This window comes from Poecilia mexicana, unplaced genomic scaffold (genome assembly GCF_051168715.1).
Source record: "Poecilia mexicana isolate PSO_F unplaced genomic scaffold, ASM5116871v1 scaffold_5, whole genome shotgun sequence".
In the NCBI taxonomy this organism is placed as follows: Eukaryota; Metazoa; Chordata; class Actinopteri; order Cyprinodontiformes; family Poeciliidae; genus Poecilia; species Poecilia mexicana.
In genome coordinates, this window is record NW_028263374.1 from 25,074,552 (window position 1) to 25,091,990 (window position 17,439).

General features: G+C 38.5%; 1 protein-coding gene across 1 annotated transcript in view; it reads left to right on the top strand.

Annotated features, from left to right (window-relative positions):
• The window catches only part of LOC106918428 (plexin-A2), a 78,598-nt gene that overhangs the window by 47,588 nt on the left and 13,571 nt on the right, over positions 1–17,439 (top strand). The window contains 10 exon segments of the mRNA XM_088005789.1: positions 320–437; positions 1,855–1,991; positions 2,526–2,693; positions 9,387–9,480; positions 11,123–11,362; positions 12,090–12,233; positions 12,997–13,231; positions 13,731–13,873; positions 14,570–14,838; positions 17,050–17,116. Of these exon segments, the coding sequence (XP_087861915.1) occupies positions 320–437; positions 1,855–1,991; positions 2,526–2,693; positions 9,387–9,480; positions 11,123–11,362; positions 12,090–12,233; positions 12,997–13,231; positions 13,731–13,873; positions 14,570–14,838; positions 17,050–17,116 (1,615 nt within the window).

A 17,439-nucleotide genomic window follows, 5' to 3' on the forward strand; every position in this document is an offset into this window, starting at 1 on the left:
GTAATGGCGGATGGCGGTCATGCCTGTGATGGGAAGGGGTGTAGTTTATCATTTGAGTTATATTGCTGTTATAGGTTTCCTATTAGGAAGAAAGATGAGCCTCTGTATTGACCTGCAACTTCTATGAAAGTCTACTTCAATCACATTGACCAAAAGAGAGCGTCTTCTACCAGTGAGACTCATGATGAATGTGGCATAGTGCAGTCACACTTGTGTGTTTGTTTGTGCATCAGGATTGTGTTATTGTTATTAGCCAAATTCGGATGGCAGTGGTTTGGAGTGGATATCGATTTATCATTATACGTTTTGCTTTTGACAGGATTGTATGCGAGATGGATGCGGCTCTGGAAGGAAGCGCTCCAGGTCCGGTCAAGCTATGTGTCGGTGAATGCAGACCAGAGTTGAGCGCACAGTCCTCCCAGATCTACACGTTTGTGGTAATTCACAAAAAGAGAGCGAGAGACCTGTCAGTTTGCTCTGACAAAAACATTCTTTATAATCCTGTGCAGTGAGAATCCACAGCTAATAATTAGGCTACCTCAAAGCTCAGTTCACACAGGCAAAAATTTCATTGTGAATGATTTTTGACTACATGTTTAGGCCCAAAAAGAGGTTTTTCCATTTTTCAATTTTTTGTCAGGTAATGTCTTTCAAAAGAGATAACTGACTGTTAGTGCATGACATCATGTAGTAATTAGCATATTCATTGCATCATTGCACAGCATGTGTGTCCTCCTTTCTGGAAGCTTTGCTGTAAACAAACACAAAGTTGGACACAATTGTGATATTTAAGGAACAGAATTAATCTTTTTCTAGATTCATTTTGTCATTTAATCCTTTTGGGTAAAGAATTTCTACCAGCCAATGGGAGGCAAAGTACAACTGTGACAGAAAAAGATGCACAGATTTCTAAATTCATTTCATATGAAACCTGAAAAGTGTGTTATTTGTATTTAGCTCTTTATATTCTAATATCCTGAAATAAAATCCTGCTAAAATATTTCAGTTCTCTTAATTAGTAAAGCAGAGACATCACCCAGAATACCTGCAATACAGCAGTAAAAACTGGTTCTTGAAAGCATGGCTGGCTATGAATAGAATCCAGAATTGTACCATATTTTTTCATTTTTCAAATTACATATTAAACAATACTCTGTGAGATCCTTAAAGCTTAGAACAGAATCACAGTACATAAAGACTACATTGCTAATCAGAGCTACTTTGAAATCATTGTAAGGGAAATGCTTTAAATTAATTGGAGGCAAAAATAAAGAGATTACGTTTTTGTTGTGTGTGTGCGTAACAGCCTGATTGTGCTTCACACACATAGAAGACACAAGAATCCTGGACTAGAGGAAACAGTATTGGCAACTCTCTCCCACAAAAGCAGAAAGTTTGTTTGCTAAATCTCTCAATTTTAAGCCCTTGAGCATAAAAATGCTGTTTTATGCCAGCTGAGGGAACTGCAAAAACATTCAGTGCAGGTTCGCATGTTAAGTTCAAAATTTGCTTGAAAAGTTAACAGAAATCATAAACAGGCTCATCCGAACATCTTGGTGCCCAGCGTGACTTCAGATATCACAGAAAGCAAGCCTGCTTGATTTGTGGATTTAATAGATATCAAGGAGAATTTTCACAGTGGATATGTATAATTCATGATATATTTATTTTATATTTATATTCTAACAATATATTTTGTTCTCTGCAAGAAAAGCAGCTTTATACGTAATTCAACTAGTCTCTCTTCTTATAAAGCTGAACAAATGGTGAAAAAGACAAAGTCCAAAGCAAAAAGGTTTTTTGAGAATACATTTTTTTTGCCATAAATACTAAACAGATTTTGTTTGTCCGTAGATATCCACCATTTTGGCTCTGACCCCAAGCAGAGGACCTGAGTCTGGGGGTACCAAGGTTACCATTGTTGGAGAGAATCTGAGCGCAGGAAGCACTGTCACTGTGTACTTTGGGAATCAAACCTGCGAATTGTACAGGTGAGCCTAATGATAATATGATCCCCTGATGTTATTGTAATCTTTCTTTCTATTGGAGCCCAGATGGAGAGGCACTTGAGTAAGATTGCCTCTGCACAGTATTAACGAATTAGCCTTCTCTTGTTTTAATCAAACGCAGGATGAGTCAATTTATTCAAAAACGTGCACATTAGTTACAAGTGTGTGCTTGCATTTTAAATTAGGAATAAGTAATGACTGGTGAGGGAGTGATGAAACTCACATTAGTTATTTCTTTCTCCATGTATTTATAGAAATCTATTTTAAGTAAAAATTTTGCACATTGTAGCAGTCAGGCAGGTGAAGCAAAAGAGCCATTAGCAAGAGCTCCTTCTAATTACGGTTTCCATCCCCAATATGACTGCAACAAGCAGGAGATGGGACAGGCTATAATGAATCCTCTCCCTTCATGCGTGGCTCATAACTGTATGAAGTCAGGGATTTGCCTCTGCAGCAGTGAGAGGGGCAGACACAATCGAAAGCATGAATAATTCTCTCTTTTGGTTCTCCCACCAGGAGGAGCATGTCAGAGATTGTGTGCTTTGCGGCTCCATCGCTGACGGGCGCGGGACCGGTTCAAGTCAGTTTGAGTGTCGACCGGGCCAGAGCTCCTGGAAGTCTGACCTTTGAGTACATTGAAGACCCCACAGTCCAACGCATTGAACCACTGTGGAGCATTGCGAGGTACCACACTGGGAACATTTGCTTTCTCTTTGTGTCACATCGACACGTAATGAAGCCACCTGTACAGGCCAAGTTAGTTGTTATTTTAAAATTCGGAGCTGTTTAACTACTGTTTATGTACGATAGAGGGATTTTTTTGTTTTTGCAGAGGAATGTACAACTTGACTGCAAAACAGCCAGCCTGCCTTTAAACTTTCGCTAGTTGTCATGGTTACCTGCCGTTGTCTTGCTGTATTAACCATAAACATGAATGAGGCGTCTATTTATTTATGTCTATGGTTTCAACATTAGCTAGCATGTTGTCAGTGTATAACAACAGTTTGTCATGTCAAGGTAAGTGAAGTTATGCTATGGAATTGAAGTTAGTGATTGAGATATGTGTTAATAATCCATATGCATTACATAAAGGAGAGTGGATAAATGACAGGAAAGAATGGACCAAACTTCAATGAATACTAAGAATATTAAAGCAGTTTTGTTCATGGTCAAATCATCATGTTTCAATAAGATGTGTTAGGGTTCCTCTAAATAAGACAAACGCATCCATGGTGAACAAAGGTGCCCGAATATGGTTTATCTAAAACTGCAAATTTTCATCACGAAACAGATTTCATATTTAGCATGCAAAGGACAAATTAAATACAATAATTTCTTCTTATTTTGGTCACAATTAGAGAAAAAAAATGGCCAGTCAGCTGCAGTCATCAAGGCAGGCGATGAAGTAAACCATCAGAAACCAAAAGTGCAGCAGGTTGAACGAGAGGCAGTGCGAGGTACAAAGACGCTTCACTAAAAATAAAATAACTTGGACATATGTAGATGCCGCAAAGTTCTGTGCAGGAGTTGCAGCAAGAAATGATTATATAGTAAAAAGTAAACATAAGTGTTTTGCAATTCACAGGCTATAATAAAAAAAGAAAAGGCAGACAGACAAAAAATACATAGTAAAATATTTGTATTGATTTTAAGTTGAAGAGCGCTTAAAAATGTTACAGTAGAATATTATAGCAAAATGTTAGTATGAAATTATCCATTAGTAATTCATAACCATAGAAAATATTTATGCATAATAGAAAAGAAAAAGAAAATTCCTCCATTGAATTAAAGCTGTTTGGCTGATTCCCAGCCTGATAGCTGAATGCTCTGCAGCCTGTTCTTGTCCTGAGAACTCACAAGTAAACCTGCACTCTGAGAATGAAGGGCCTTCTTAGTACACTATAGGAATGGAAGATCTGTAAGATACTGAGGGGCTCTAATATTGATCTTTATGTTAGTGAGAAGAATTTTAAAGTCAGTTCTGAATTTCGCTGAAAGTTCGTGAAGAGCTTCCAGTATTGAAAAGCTATGTTCTCCCATGCTAGTTCCTAGAAGTGCTTCAGCTACTGCATTTTGAATGATCTGAGATTTTCTCTGGGAATAACATAGAGTTCCAGTACTCAGACTTAGCAGTATCAGAGCAGAGACAAAATGCTTCTGATTGTTGTTGGAGTAGGCCTCAAGATTTCTTCAGGAGAGGGTTCTAAAGAGAAAAACAAAATGTTGAAATGTTCTAATTGTGCCTTTTTGTTGATACTGATCTGAATCATTTTGAGCTGATTATCCATTGAAACGGAGAAATGATCTGATGTTTAGAATCTTTGATCACTCATCATTCCAAGCTACATTATTTACACACAAAATATTGTCGTTGTGTATTCTACCTCTGGGTTTTCTGCCAGAGATCAAATTTCTATGATTTACAGCAACATGTCTAAGTTTACTAAAGCAGCAAAGCAACCAAAACCATCACATTTTCTCCATTGTATTTCATTGTCAAGATGATGTTTCTTTTTATTTAATGCTGTTAGATTTACGCCATGTCATTTTACACCACTTTTTTCTAGAGAATATAAAAGTCTTAATCACTCCCACTGGTTCAATGGCATCTCAAAGCCTCAGAAATGGCTGTGTAAGCTTTTTCACAGACTTACAGAAGTTTATGACTTGGTCTCTTATCGGTTCTCGAACTTCATAATAATGTTCAAAAATCTTTTAGCCTGATTTATGCTGTCAAAGATGTCTGGCAGTCTGGCTAGTCAAATTTAGCCCAGCGTTGCAAAATATGTAGTTATTCAAAATTAAGTTGTAATTTAACAAGGGAACCAGTTATGCTTTGGCATGAGCCAAAGCATAACTGGTTTCAATTGTTTGTTTTTTTCCCCATAATTGTTCTATAATGACAAAAATTGGAAATAAGTCTTCATTACTGGGCAGTGCTGCTGTTTTGATATCTTATTGCAGTGTTATTTATTCATCTGTTTTGTAATTTTGGAGAGATGCAGTTTTTCTTCAAGTTACCATAAACAAATAGAGTAGTATATTTTATCATAGACATCAAGTATTTGGGGAAGAGGTAAAATTTTGCCACATAGTGTCTTTTTTTATGTGTCCAACAGGCATCAAGAATTCAAGAAGTCAAAAAGATAATCTATAGTCCAAGCAGAACAGATCAGCCTTCAAACCTTTAAATGCTGTCATCAGCCCCGTAACAGTGATAAATACACACTTAACAACAACCAAGGGGATTTTTAAGTGACTTTGACCCTGATTAAAAATACAGTACAAGACCTGGAAAGTTTAAAACAGATGTACTTAAGTTAGAATTATAGTCGATGACAAGCAGCTTTTGCAGTGTTGTGTTCAAGACCACCTAACCCGAGACCAAGACAAGACCAAGACCAGAGTGTATCGAGACCGAGACAAGACCAAGACTTTTGGGGTCCGAAACCAAGTCAAGACCAAGACCGAGGGGAGTCGAGACCGAGTCAAGACCAAGACCGGCGGCCTGCGCTACATGACACAGTAAAATGTAAAATATGATCGAAATTGCTTCTCAAAATAATCTGAAAGATCCATATTCCCATAAAAACACCGAGATATTAAATACTTAATATATTTTACCAATATTAAATATTCCATTTCTGTGCTAAAAAGTGTGATGGTCTCGTGCCATCCCTAAAAATATAACGCCCTGGGCATTTGCCCATATTGCTCATATAAGAAACCACCACCATTAAACATAGCAATTGAGGCAATGCCCTGAGGGTAAATAACGCTCAACCATGAACACTGACCAAGGACCAACAAGCAAGAAGTGACCAAACAGAAGACGCTCACCGTGACTGTTTTCACTCTCTATCCCAGTACATGAAGCCAGGTAGTCTGACACCATGGTAGACATTACTGCTGCCACTTGAACAAAAACAATCAAAGAGCAATGTGCATGCTCTGCGTGCTCTTTCGTTCTTGTGTTTTAGTTATTTGTTAATTTAAATATTAACGTACATAATTAAATAAAATAATGATGCAGTGTACAAAGAGCATTACTAGAACAAAGAACGGGTGTTCTGTCAGGTCAGATCGTCATACGCTTAACACGAACTCACGGTGTTCTTTCATACGTTGTCAGATAGTCGTACGCTTAGCTCAGACATGCATACGCTGTCATTACCATATGATTTTATTTAATCAGCAACATAGAATCATGACATAGATCATTATTAACAGTTATTAACAGTTGAATGGCATCCAGCTGCAGCCAGACCTGCTTTAAACACACTTTGAAACCACGACAACGCATTTATATCCATCTAGTTATCACATTATGTCATATTATAAACAATTTAATTACTTATTTTCAACTACGCTGACGGTCGGACTTCTTAAGGCGCATGTGCTGGCATGGTACTCACTGCATGTATGCTATTCTGACAGCGTATGGCTATGTGATAGAACACCGGCTATATCTGTCAGACACGTCATTACCATAAGATTTCATTTAATCAACAACATAGAATCATGACGTAGATCGTCATACACTTTGTTATTAACAGTTGTATGGCATCCTGACTTAGCGGTTAAGTGAGTTTTACACGGGCGTGTGTTGTAGCTGACTCCAGCAGCAGCCAGACCCTGCTTTAAATACACTTTGAAACCATGACAACACATGTATATCTATATAGTTATCATTGAAAACAATTTAATGACTTATGTTCATCATAACTTGCTGTGTATGGTGAACTGACAACTCCTCTGACGGTCGGACTTCTTAATGCTTAATGCATGTATGATAACCTGACAGCGTATGGCTATCTGATAGAACAACGGCTCTCAGTGAGTGATACTCCAGTCCTATCTAATAAGTAAAGAGCCGTGGAGAAGAATCGACTGTTTCTGAATGTCACCTCACTATATTGCAGACTTTTGGACATAGCGTTGTCCCATATATGCGACAAGTCAGTCTACACCTCCGCACAATAATTCAGCACAGTGAGTGATAACATTTTTCATCACAATGCTTATGTGTCTATACAGCTAGCTTTGCTAACATCACGTTAACGGATCTTACCTTCTTTGAGCTACTTTTCTAAGTGACGAAAAAAGTTAGACGTTGTCTCCACCGTCTGTGAAAGCAAAGCGCTGCTGAGTTAGCTGTGGCCATCGGATTTCTTACTATTTATGCAGCACTATTATATTACTGACGATTAGACAAACATTTTCTGCCGCTGAGAGAAAACCACTGCACATGTCCTGGAGCGCCGCGTGCGAGTGAAAGGTGGGGAGGGGAGGAGGAGGGAGAGTAAAAGGCGAGGAGGGGAAGGGGGAGTAACAGAAACACTTAGTTGCTTGGATTTTAATCTGTGCGTTTTGCATCCACTGAAAACAAAGATGTTAACAAATAAACTGGACAGTATGTTGTACGTTTAGTGATATTTTCACAGTTGCGGTCTTGACTGGTCTTGAAATAAAATGCCGAGTCCTCAGAGCCCGAGACCGAGACAAGACCGAGACCAAATGCGGTCGAGTCCGAGACGAGACCGAGACCATCAGAAAATGGTCTTAAGACCGGTCTTAAGACCAAGACCAACTTCGAGTACCACAACACTGAGCTTTTGACATTGGTAATGGATGGACAGACACATCCAGCCATTTGTTGTACACTAAACAAAAGCAGCAAACAGCAAAAACAAATGTAAAAAAATCTTCTAGACAAACATTTCTAACACAAATTAAGATTTTATTACCTTCATGGGACCAACAGTAAATGGCACTTAATTTGGGTTTGGCCGGAATTACGCAGCACTACGTCCCTGCAGATTAGGCTTCAGAGAGTCACCCTTGCCCACAGCCTAGTGACAGGAGGAGCTTTGTGGAGCTGCAATCAAGAGCTCTCATCATAATGTGCATTCCCACTATGAGGCCCTACAAGCTTAGGTGGCCTTTGAAGTGTGAGAAGAGAAGGGCTGGCACTCTGTTAGTTTCGCCGCGCTGGACGGTTTAGCAGCATTTTTGTCCAATTTCTCTCCCTGTATTTATCCATCTTTTTCACCTGGTGTACGCTCTCGCTCCAAATGTTTTCTAAGTTTGCACTGCTGCACATGTTGTGCAAAGATTAGAGCGTGTTTTTTTTGTTTTTTTTTAAATCCAATCCAACTCAGATATGTAAACAAGTAGCACCTGCATTCATGCTATGCCAGTCTCACACTCAATGCTGAATATAAAACAGCAGCCAGCTGGTTCTCCGTTTGATCTTCTTTTTCTGCCCAATAACAAAGGGCGAGCTACCAGCTATACCTCCTCAAACATGCATTAATGCAAATTATCTGGGAAATGTTGATGAAAAAGATTGGGCTCTCTGTGGTTGCCGCTCTAATCAAATCACTGAGGAAAAAGCAGCTTGTGTTCATGTGCAGGATACCAGGAGTTTGGTGTATGCATACATGTTTAAGCAATAATTCCTTTGACATTCAGTGGTGTGTAAAAACCTCCCCAATCTTGTTATTTTTTTAACTTTTGCTTCCAAATAACCGAGTTTCATGTGTTTTAAACATGTCCTAAGGTAAAATAGTTTTTTTCTGGCTTTTTGAAGGTCTTGAAACTAAATTATTTAATAAACATGTTTTTTTTTTCTTATTCTGTCTAATACTTGATCATTTGCAGGGTAACTGGTGTTTCTGCTTGTATTCTCAAGTATCCAGAGGAGAAAATACAAGTTTAAGCATGAACCATTTTTCTGCTCAAGATAGTTTAAATATTTTTTTGTAAAAAATGTTTGAAAATGTAGATGAAATCTCAGGAGAGGATTTCTTTATAAAAAGAACTACTTCTTCAGTTTATCCAGTTTATCCATCCTCCATATGCCAGATTATCATTTAATAGCTCTTTGTGAATCACCTTCTTGGTTAAAAAATACTGTTTTATTCCTGTAAAACTCTTAACTTTGGTAAGCTTTGCAGATGCATTGAAAGAAATTGGAACATTTCGTGTCGTCGTCCCTGACAGCTGTTTTCAAAGTGCCAACTGGTGCAATTTAAAATGGGTTTTTGTGGGTCCTGTAAGCATTGGGTCATCTCTTACATTTCGTCCCTTTTCTTTGAAGGATTCATAGGTCTACGTTGAATGGTATGACCAAATACAAAAGTACTCTGAAAATGGTAAGGTACAAGGACAAGACTGAAATGAAATGAAAAATTCAACAATGTTCAAAGAAAATAAAATGTAGAAGACCTTCAGAAAGCCTGGACAGCTACAGCAAAAGAGCACTCTGACAAAATTACAAGAATTTCATTTTCCTTTGAAGCAACACATGAAGAAATAGGCAGCAGCTCATATCTTGTGCAGAGTGCTTTAACTACATGTCTTTCATCCAAACAGCGGGCACACCACCCTGACGGTGACTGGGACAAACCTGGATGTGGTTCAAGAACCTCGGGTCCGAGTCAAATATGCTGGCCATGAATCTGTCAATGTGAGTAAGACAACTTCTAGTGCACCGCGTCTATAAAAATTCATGTTGCATCAACACAGATGCACAGTTGATTTGCACAGTGCCATGCAAATACTTTTTTCATACTTTTGCGTGTTACAATCAAAAGGTTCAACATGTTTTATTATTTAATAGAGCAACACAAGTAGTGCATTTGTATTATGCCCAAAGTCTGAAAAGTGTGGCATACACTTCCTGCTGTTAATTTAATTTTAACAGAATTTAACTGATGGTTTGTGGTTTTTGATGGCATGTCACTCTGCTACAAAGTAGAGACCTTGCAAAATATAAGATCAAACATAGCAAAAGACATCTCAAAAGAGTCAGAGAGTGGAGCTGTTCACATAAATGACAATTCTGAAAACTGACGTGGAAAAATGAAGTTTTGGAAGGTTATATATGGTGTTAAGATTGCTTGTCTGAGCTGCTCAAAGTGATTGATTGTTTTTATACTGTTGGAGTCCTGATGGCAAAATTTCAGGCACCCTCAGCTTGTAGTTTTTGACCATTCAGGGATTTGCTAGAGAAGTCTGAAGGCAAAAAACTCAAAAATCAATACTAGAACAGGTACCTGATGAGACTGCCTGAAATACAACGATGGAAGTATTTTCTTTTTTGCAATTCCAAAACAGGAATGTTGGAGCTGGCGGTGATATGCGAGTCAAAAAGATTTTTTTTTTTGTTGTCTTGCCAGTATGCAGAAAATGTTGTATGTTAGAGATATGCCCTGAGCTAATTAAGTGGTGTGGTATTGATGCCAGCCCAGAATTTGAGCCAGTCAATTAAAATTGCATGTTCTGTTGTGTCATTGGCAAAACAGAGATATAAAGGGATTAAAGCTGAACTTTTAACCAAATAAGCTGCAGAAAATAGCCACCAGAACAAAAAAAAATGTTGATCGCCTCTTTTTGCATACCTCTTTTTAAAGCATAACTTTGAAAGCTTCAAAATGTGCAGAATAAAAGAAAAACATTTAACTACCTTTGAACCGTTTGTCCTCTGGAACCTAAAATTTATATTAATCTGGTTAGAAAGTCAAAAACTGTAATGTAACATTATGTTCTTCAATGGGAATAACAGATGAGAAGGTGCTGTTGACCTTTGGCACAGGTGTCTCACTAGGTGCCTAAAATCATTTTTAGGCATCAGCAAATCCTCCAAGTTCCTTAAAGAATGATAGGACTGTACACATCTTAATATTCAAACATTTTTCACCTTGCACAAAATCAGATTCACATCGATTGATACAATCATTAACAAAACTTACAGCTAAAAAATGTTTAATCCAGTTTATTTCAAAACTTGCTGAATTTTACAAACAGCAACATCAGATAAAATTCTAATGCGTTTTTACCAGGCGCTCCAGCCTTCATACCTGAGCACATCAACCCCTGAGGCATTATGCTAATCATGTTTTTTGACCTCGGGATCCTGTCGGCGAGGATATGAAGTTGTTTATCCATGCCCAGCGATGACATTTTGAAATGACCTGGGGCAGATCAGCTAGTAGACGTAAGGTCATTTCAGCGAATGACTAGTTTCTATAACACACATTCTAGATCAGGTTGTGTTTGATATGTTGTGGAGAGTTTAAGATGGAAACCTAGATTTCATCCTTCTGCAGGTTTGCAAAGTTCTGAACACAACAACCATCAGCTGCTCCGCCCCTTCTCTGAAGGCGGATTACACCGTCGACCAGGAGACGATAAAACACGTGGATGAGTTTGGCTTTGTCTTCAACAACGTCCAAGCTCTTCTCACATACAACAACACAGGATTTGTCTATTACCCAAACCCTTACCTGGAGCCCCTCAGCCTCTCAGGTGTTCTGGAGCAAAAACCCGGCGCTCCCATCATTCTCAAAGTAAGTCAGAGAAGTTCTGGGTTATCATAGACTTACACAACTTTGTAATACATTTGATCTGACACACTACTTACTTTAAGAAAGGCACACAACATAGAGTATCTTGAAGTTCTTAAGCTGCTTTTGGCTCTTCTTAAAATCACCATTGCTCATATAAACAACATATCTTCTGGGATGCAATAATTCCAGTTACATATGTAAGACCAATCTTATATTTTGCCAGAAATTTTTCTCTGATTTGTGTTTTTTACACTTTTAATAGATTTTTAGCAATTGTTAGGTCTGCTTGGGCTGAAGGAACAGCATGGAATATGAGTTTGAGTCTAAGTAAGCTAATCTTCCCTGTGCATTTTGACTCTGTGTCAGTTTACAATTTAAAATGTGAATTTTGGGTGGTAGTGTTCTCTAGATCAATCCCGAAACTTTAATTATGCAGGTGTGTGTTTGTAAATGACAAATGTTTGGTTGAAAAAAAAGCTTGTTCTTCACTGTGAGTGAAGCAACTCCTAAAAATAAAATTTTCCAAAATGTTACTCAAGTAAGAGTAATTAGTCACTACACAACTCTGTCACTTAGTGAACATTAAACATACTTTTCAATTCTAACAAGGAAATTAACTTTGATCAAAAATAGCCTCGTTGTTAAAAATTATATCAAAAGTAGTTCTTCAAATGCAAAATGTTTCAAATAACTGTTAAAGTGTTTGATTGATTATTTGTGTGAACAGGGCCGTAACCTGGTGCCATCTGCCTCCGGTGGAGCCAGGTTGAATTACACCGTGATGATCGGAGACACCCCCTGTTCTCTTACTGTGTCAGACACTCAGTTACTCTGCGAGCCACCAAACCTCACTGGGCAACATAAAGTCCTGGTGAGTCTTAATGTCATCCTCATCTGTCCATTTTGTTTTTATTTTTCTGTTTGTCTGCATGCCTGAATGTGGGCTGCTCTCTGTAGGTCAGTGGTCTTCTTTACGTCACTTTGTTTTTGGGTCAACGGCTGGCTTTCAGTTAGTCGCTGGCTTTCTGTCATTGTCTGTCACTCATGGTCTGGTAGGTTCCCCATTACAGCACATTGTCCTCTGGAATTATTGACAAATGAGCAAATAATGACAAAAGAACTGAAAAGAGAATAGCAAGCTATTCTACCCTTTTAAAAAAGGACAAAGGAAAATATGACAAGACCATCTTTTACTATACAGGTGCACTTCAATTAATTAGAATGTCACGCAACTAATTTATTCAAATAGTAAAACTCATATCTTCATTACACACATAGTGTGTCATTGTTTTCATTTGTTCATTTTGATTACGGCTAACAAAATTTTAAATCTACTACATTTAATCAGAAAAATAAATGTATAAGATTTTTTTTTTTTTAAGTCTCTAATATAGTGATGTCAGCTTGCTGTTAAGGATGCCCAAGAACTCAAAATAGTTTGGGATGCTTTTGCAAAAAGATTATAGTTTGATTGCTGAACAACTAAACTTTTAATTGATATTCAAAGCATCACTACTGGTGTCCTCACATCGTGCCACAACAGTTTGACTAGTCATTTAAAAATCTTCTTTTGTTTCATTTTAGCACCGCTTTAAGATGTTTTGTTGTTTTGTATTATTATTATTATTATCCAGGTGCAGGTAGGTGGACTGCATATCTCTCCTGGAGAAGTTCACATCCGATCGGACAGCCTTCTCACCATGCCAGCTATTCTCAGCATCGCGGCTGGCGGAGGATTGCTCCTCATCATCGTCGTCATCGTCCTGCTCGCCTACAGACGAAAGTCTCATGAGAATGATCTCACTCTGAAGCGCCTGCAGATGCAGATGGACAATCTGGAATCCAGAGTAGCTCTGGAGTGTAAAGAGGGTGAGTGACGTCTGAGATGTAAAACCTTTATCGGAAAGGTTAATTTGGTCAGTTTCCCAACTACATTTTTATTTGCAATTCCTCTATTGCTCCAGAAATGTTTCAATATTTTGAAGGTAGCATAATTGTAAAGACTTCTGAAAGTACAGTATTGGTAGAAATGCAATATAACTCAGCTATAGCTCTTAGCTAGTGTAGAACTTAACATCATTGGTTAGCAGTTTGAAAATTCCAGGCAAATAGCAAACTAACACCCCCAACCCGCAGCTATTGTGTGTCTTTTATACAGAAGGAAGAGAAACCATAAACTAACAAGCATCTAGCGTTAGCTTTTTTTCATAGGAGGCAATAGTAATAGTGGAGAATGTTCAGTTGTTTGCAAGCCACAGTTCAAACTACTGGTATCCACACATCGTGCATGCTGGAGCTTTGAATTAGACCAACTTCTTCTGAAATTATTGCAGAATTTTTTAACACCTCTGTCATCTGGCATGTGCAGCTTTCGCTGAGCTACAGACGGACATCAATGAGTTAACCAGCGATCTGGATAGAGCTGGCATCCCCTTCCTGGACTATCGCACTTATGCAATGAGGGTTCTGTTTCCTGGCATTGATGATCATCCAGTACTGAGGGAGCTGGAGGTGAGGACACTTTAAAGCACTGCTCAGCTCTGTCATGCAACTTAAATATGTTGACCTCTTGCCTTAGTACAAGTCAAAAATATGAAAGTTTTATATCATTTTGTTTAACAGTACAACATCTTAAATATGTTCTGCCACCCTGCATCTCTGTCGCCATGGTGATGTGTTGAAAATTTTTACTTTTTATTGCTGTCGACATCTCAGGGGTTTAACTTGAATGCACTTCATATCCATTTTTGAATAAACCCTGATGACAAATCAAATGCCACTTAATATTTTTGCGGGAAAACTTCCACAAGGTCAAAATTAGCAAGTTGCTTAAATTACAATTGCCTTAATCAGCCAATATTATGTTCACAATGACATGGACTCTCTAAGAACTCACTGATTGCATCTCATTTTGTTTAAAGCGAAGCCCTTTAATTAGTGTAAAAATTGAATTTATACATGTCGAAAGAAAAAATATGACCCTTCTTTTCAAGGGAAGAACAGATGAGTCCAAGATTAGCACATAGTGCAACGGCTGCAGACACATGAGTTGTTCTGGTTTGCACTTTGCCCTTGGAGGTGGTCTGTGAGAACTGTCGTGTCAATTTCCTTTTGTTTCTCATACATTCTGACTCATCCGTCTGCAAGTGCTATTTAATAAGTGTATGCATCTGTGTGCGTGTGTGCGACTGTGCGTGATGCATGCAGGTTCCTGGGAGTGGACAGGCGAATGTGGAGAAAGCCTTGAAGCAGTTTGCTCAGCTGGTGAATAACAAGGTTTTCCTGCTGACATTCATCCGCACACTGGAGACGCAGCGCTCCTTCTCCATGCGAGACCGTGGCTACGTCGCTTCACTCATCATGACCTCCCTGCAAGGACGGTTGGAGTATGCCACAGACATCCTCAAACACCTGCTCTCCGACCTTATAGAGCGCAACCTGGAGAGCAAGAACCACCCCAAATTGCTCCTCCGGAGGTATTATTTTGTCTTAAATCAAGATGCTTTGTTCACAAATCATTGAGCTATTTCTATTACACTAAAAATAATCAGGAAGAGTCCGTGTATTCTCCACAATACATTTATTGAAAATCCATTAATATTTTAATTTAAAACGTAAAAATTAATAAGAGCTGAAAACCAGAAAATTAATTTGTTATAAAAATGAAAAATTGCTCAAAAGAAACTTGACATTGCACAGAGGTCAAACAAAGCAGCACATAAAAGGCTAATAAATAGCCTTTTTATTAGCCTTTATCACAGCCAAACTGGAAAACTAGATGTCTTGCCTTGTAAGACATCAATTCAGAGTAGATGAGTCAGGTGTTAGTTGATTGACTATTCAAGTGTATATTTAGGGGAACTTAAGCTGACCATTAGGGAAACTGAAGACTAGCTTATCTTTACAACTTAAAAATGATTTCCTTAAGACATAAAAAACCTATTCTAAGCTCCTAAAAGTACAACATTCTATCACTCCAGCTCTAATGAGTGCGTTTATATAAGGTTGTATCTCAGTGTATGTAATCCTGTCATTGAATTAAAATGTATTCCAAGCCCAACACAATTAGTAAAGAGTATTTAAATGTACCGTTAGGTATGAATTATTTTTAAGCTCTCTGGATTTCAGAAACAGCTAAAATAATATTGCCAGCCTTTTATGAACAGTTTTATCCGCTCCAATCTTAAAGAAATATTCACGTGTTGTGTAAGATGTTTACAGAAATGGCTTGGTAGTACAGCTAGCAAGGCCGTATAGTTATAATATTCTGAATTCCGTGTCTGCCATTGGCGTGAATAAGAACCTTCTTTGAGCTGCTTTGGATTGACCTCCAGAGGTGTTGATTAAAGTTCATATTCATGCATATGCAGAAAAATGACAAATTTTTTCTTTGTAACTTGCAGTTTAATCTTCATGTAATCTGTTCTCAGTTTAGTCAAAGAAATCACCTAAGTCTGTCTGCAAAAATGCAAAGAAAAATATGAAAGAAAGTTCACCAGGCTTGTGTTCTTTCCTGCTAGAATTGCATGAATGCTCCACTGCAGTGACTAGAAAACCTTTCAGACAGGAAGCCAACCTGTCCTGATCAGCGCTGCTTATCTTTTAGCATAGCTAATTCCTCAGTGCATTGTTCTTTCCAGCCCAGTTACCACCCTTCTGATGGTTGAGTAACTAGGCCAGTGAAGGGAAGCCCACCTCTCTTCAGCTTCGTTTTGTGCAGCCGTGTGAAACACTGGTAGCAAGTCTGAGGAACAGGGTGACTGAGCAGACAGGTGAAAGACAGGAGTGTTAAAAGTGATAGAGAGTGGGAGGGACTGGCAGAGGAAGAGACCCTAATGGGGAAGAGTGAGTGCAGTGGTAGCAGAGTTGTTGTCAGTCTGACTTATCTTCTGTATGCCCCCTCATGAAACATTCAACTGTAGCTCACGTTTCTTCTCCCGTCACCTCTCCTCCTCTTCTTTCTCTCGCCTCTTTCCCTCTTCCCTCCACCTCGAGTTATCTGGCGATTGTTTTTTTTTTCTTCTTCTTTTGTTTTTTGCTGTGCTGACACCAGCCTGCTGAATGTTTCATGAGACTTATGTGGGGAGAAAACTTGTGTTCTCACACTCATTATATATAAGGCTAAGTTCAAATAGGAGCCAGTAGAAGAAGCTGTTTGCCCAAACCCATTAATCTTCTGCACACACTCAAAAAGTTGAAGAGGGTCCCATCGACAGTTGCATCACTGTAGGTTAAGGTTGTAATAATGCAGGTAAGGGCCAAAACGTGGTGGAGAAAAATAAAAAAGTGTGGCTACGATGCAGCAAGTTTTAAACCTGGTACTGATTGAAAAGTATAGTTTTTAGCTTTTTTTCCACAATGTGTGAAAATCGAGACGTCTTTCAATCTGAACTCATGTAAAGTAGCTAAGTGCAGACACTAGAAAACAGTGTGAGGCATAGCCATTTAGTCTGGACAATTATGTCATAACCTATAAGTGCTGTGCACTGGCAGCACTTACCTGACATTACAGTGAGGTGCGTGTCCACTGAGGCTAAACGGCCATGCGCAAATTTCTTAAACTGTTCGTTCTAGGTCTTGTTGCAACACCGGCAGTCTTAAAATAATGAAAAAATAATCAGAGCACTCCAGTTCTCTGCGGGACTCCTCCTGATAATGAATGAGTCTGCCTCTTTCTCATCTTGCAGAACAGAGTCGGTGGCAGAGAAGATGCTGACAAATTGGTTTGCCTTCCTGCTTCACAAATTTCTCAAGGTAAAACGAAGTCATTCTCTGTTCTTTTTGCTACAGGTATCACTGTGATGTATTACAGGCTCCTTAAAATGTTTTGTATTGATTTTTTTTTCTTAAATAGACTCCTCTAAATTCTTGTTGTGGCTGAGTTTCTAAATGCCTGATATCGATGTGCTTTTCCACACTATCGAAGGGTTATGTTACCAGTGAGGTTGAACGTCTCTATAGTTTTCCTGATTCATAATGCTCACATTAGCAAGTCACGTCTCATCTACCAACACATAGAAATCTGTTTTCTTTCTCATCCGTTCTTTCTCCCATTTTTCGATCCATTTGCTTGGTTT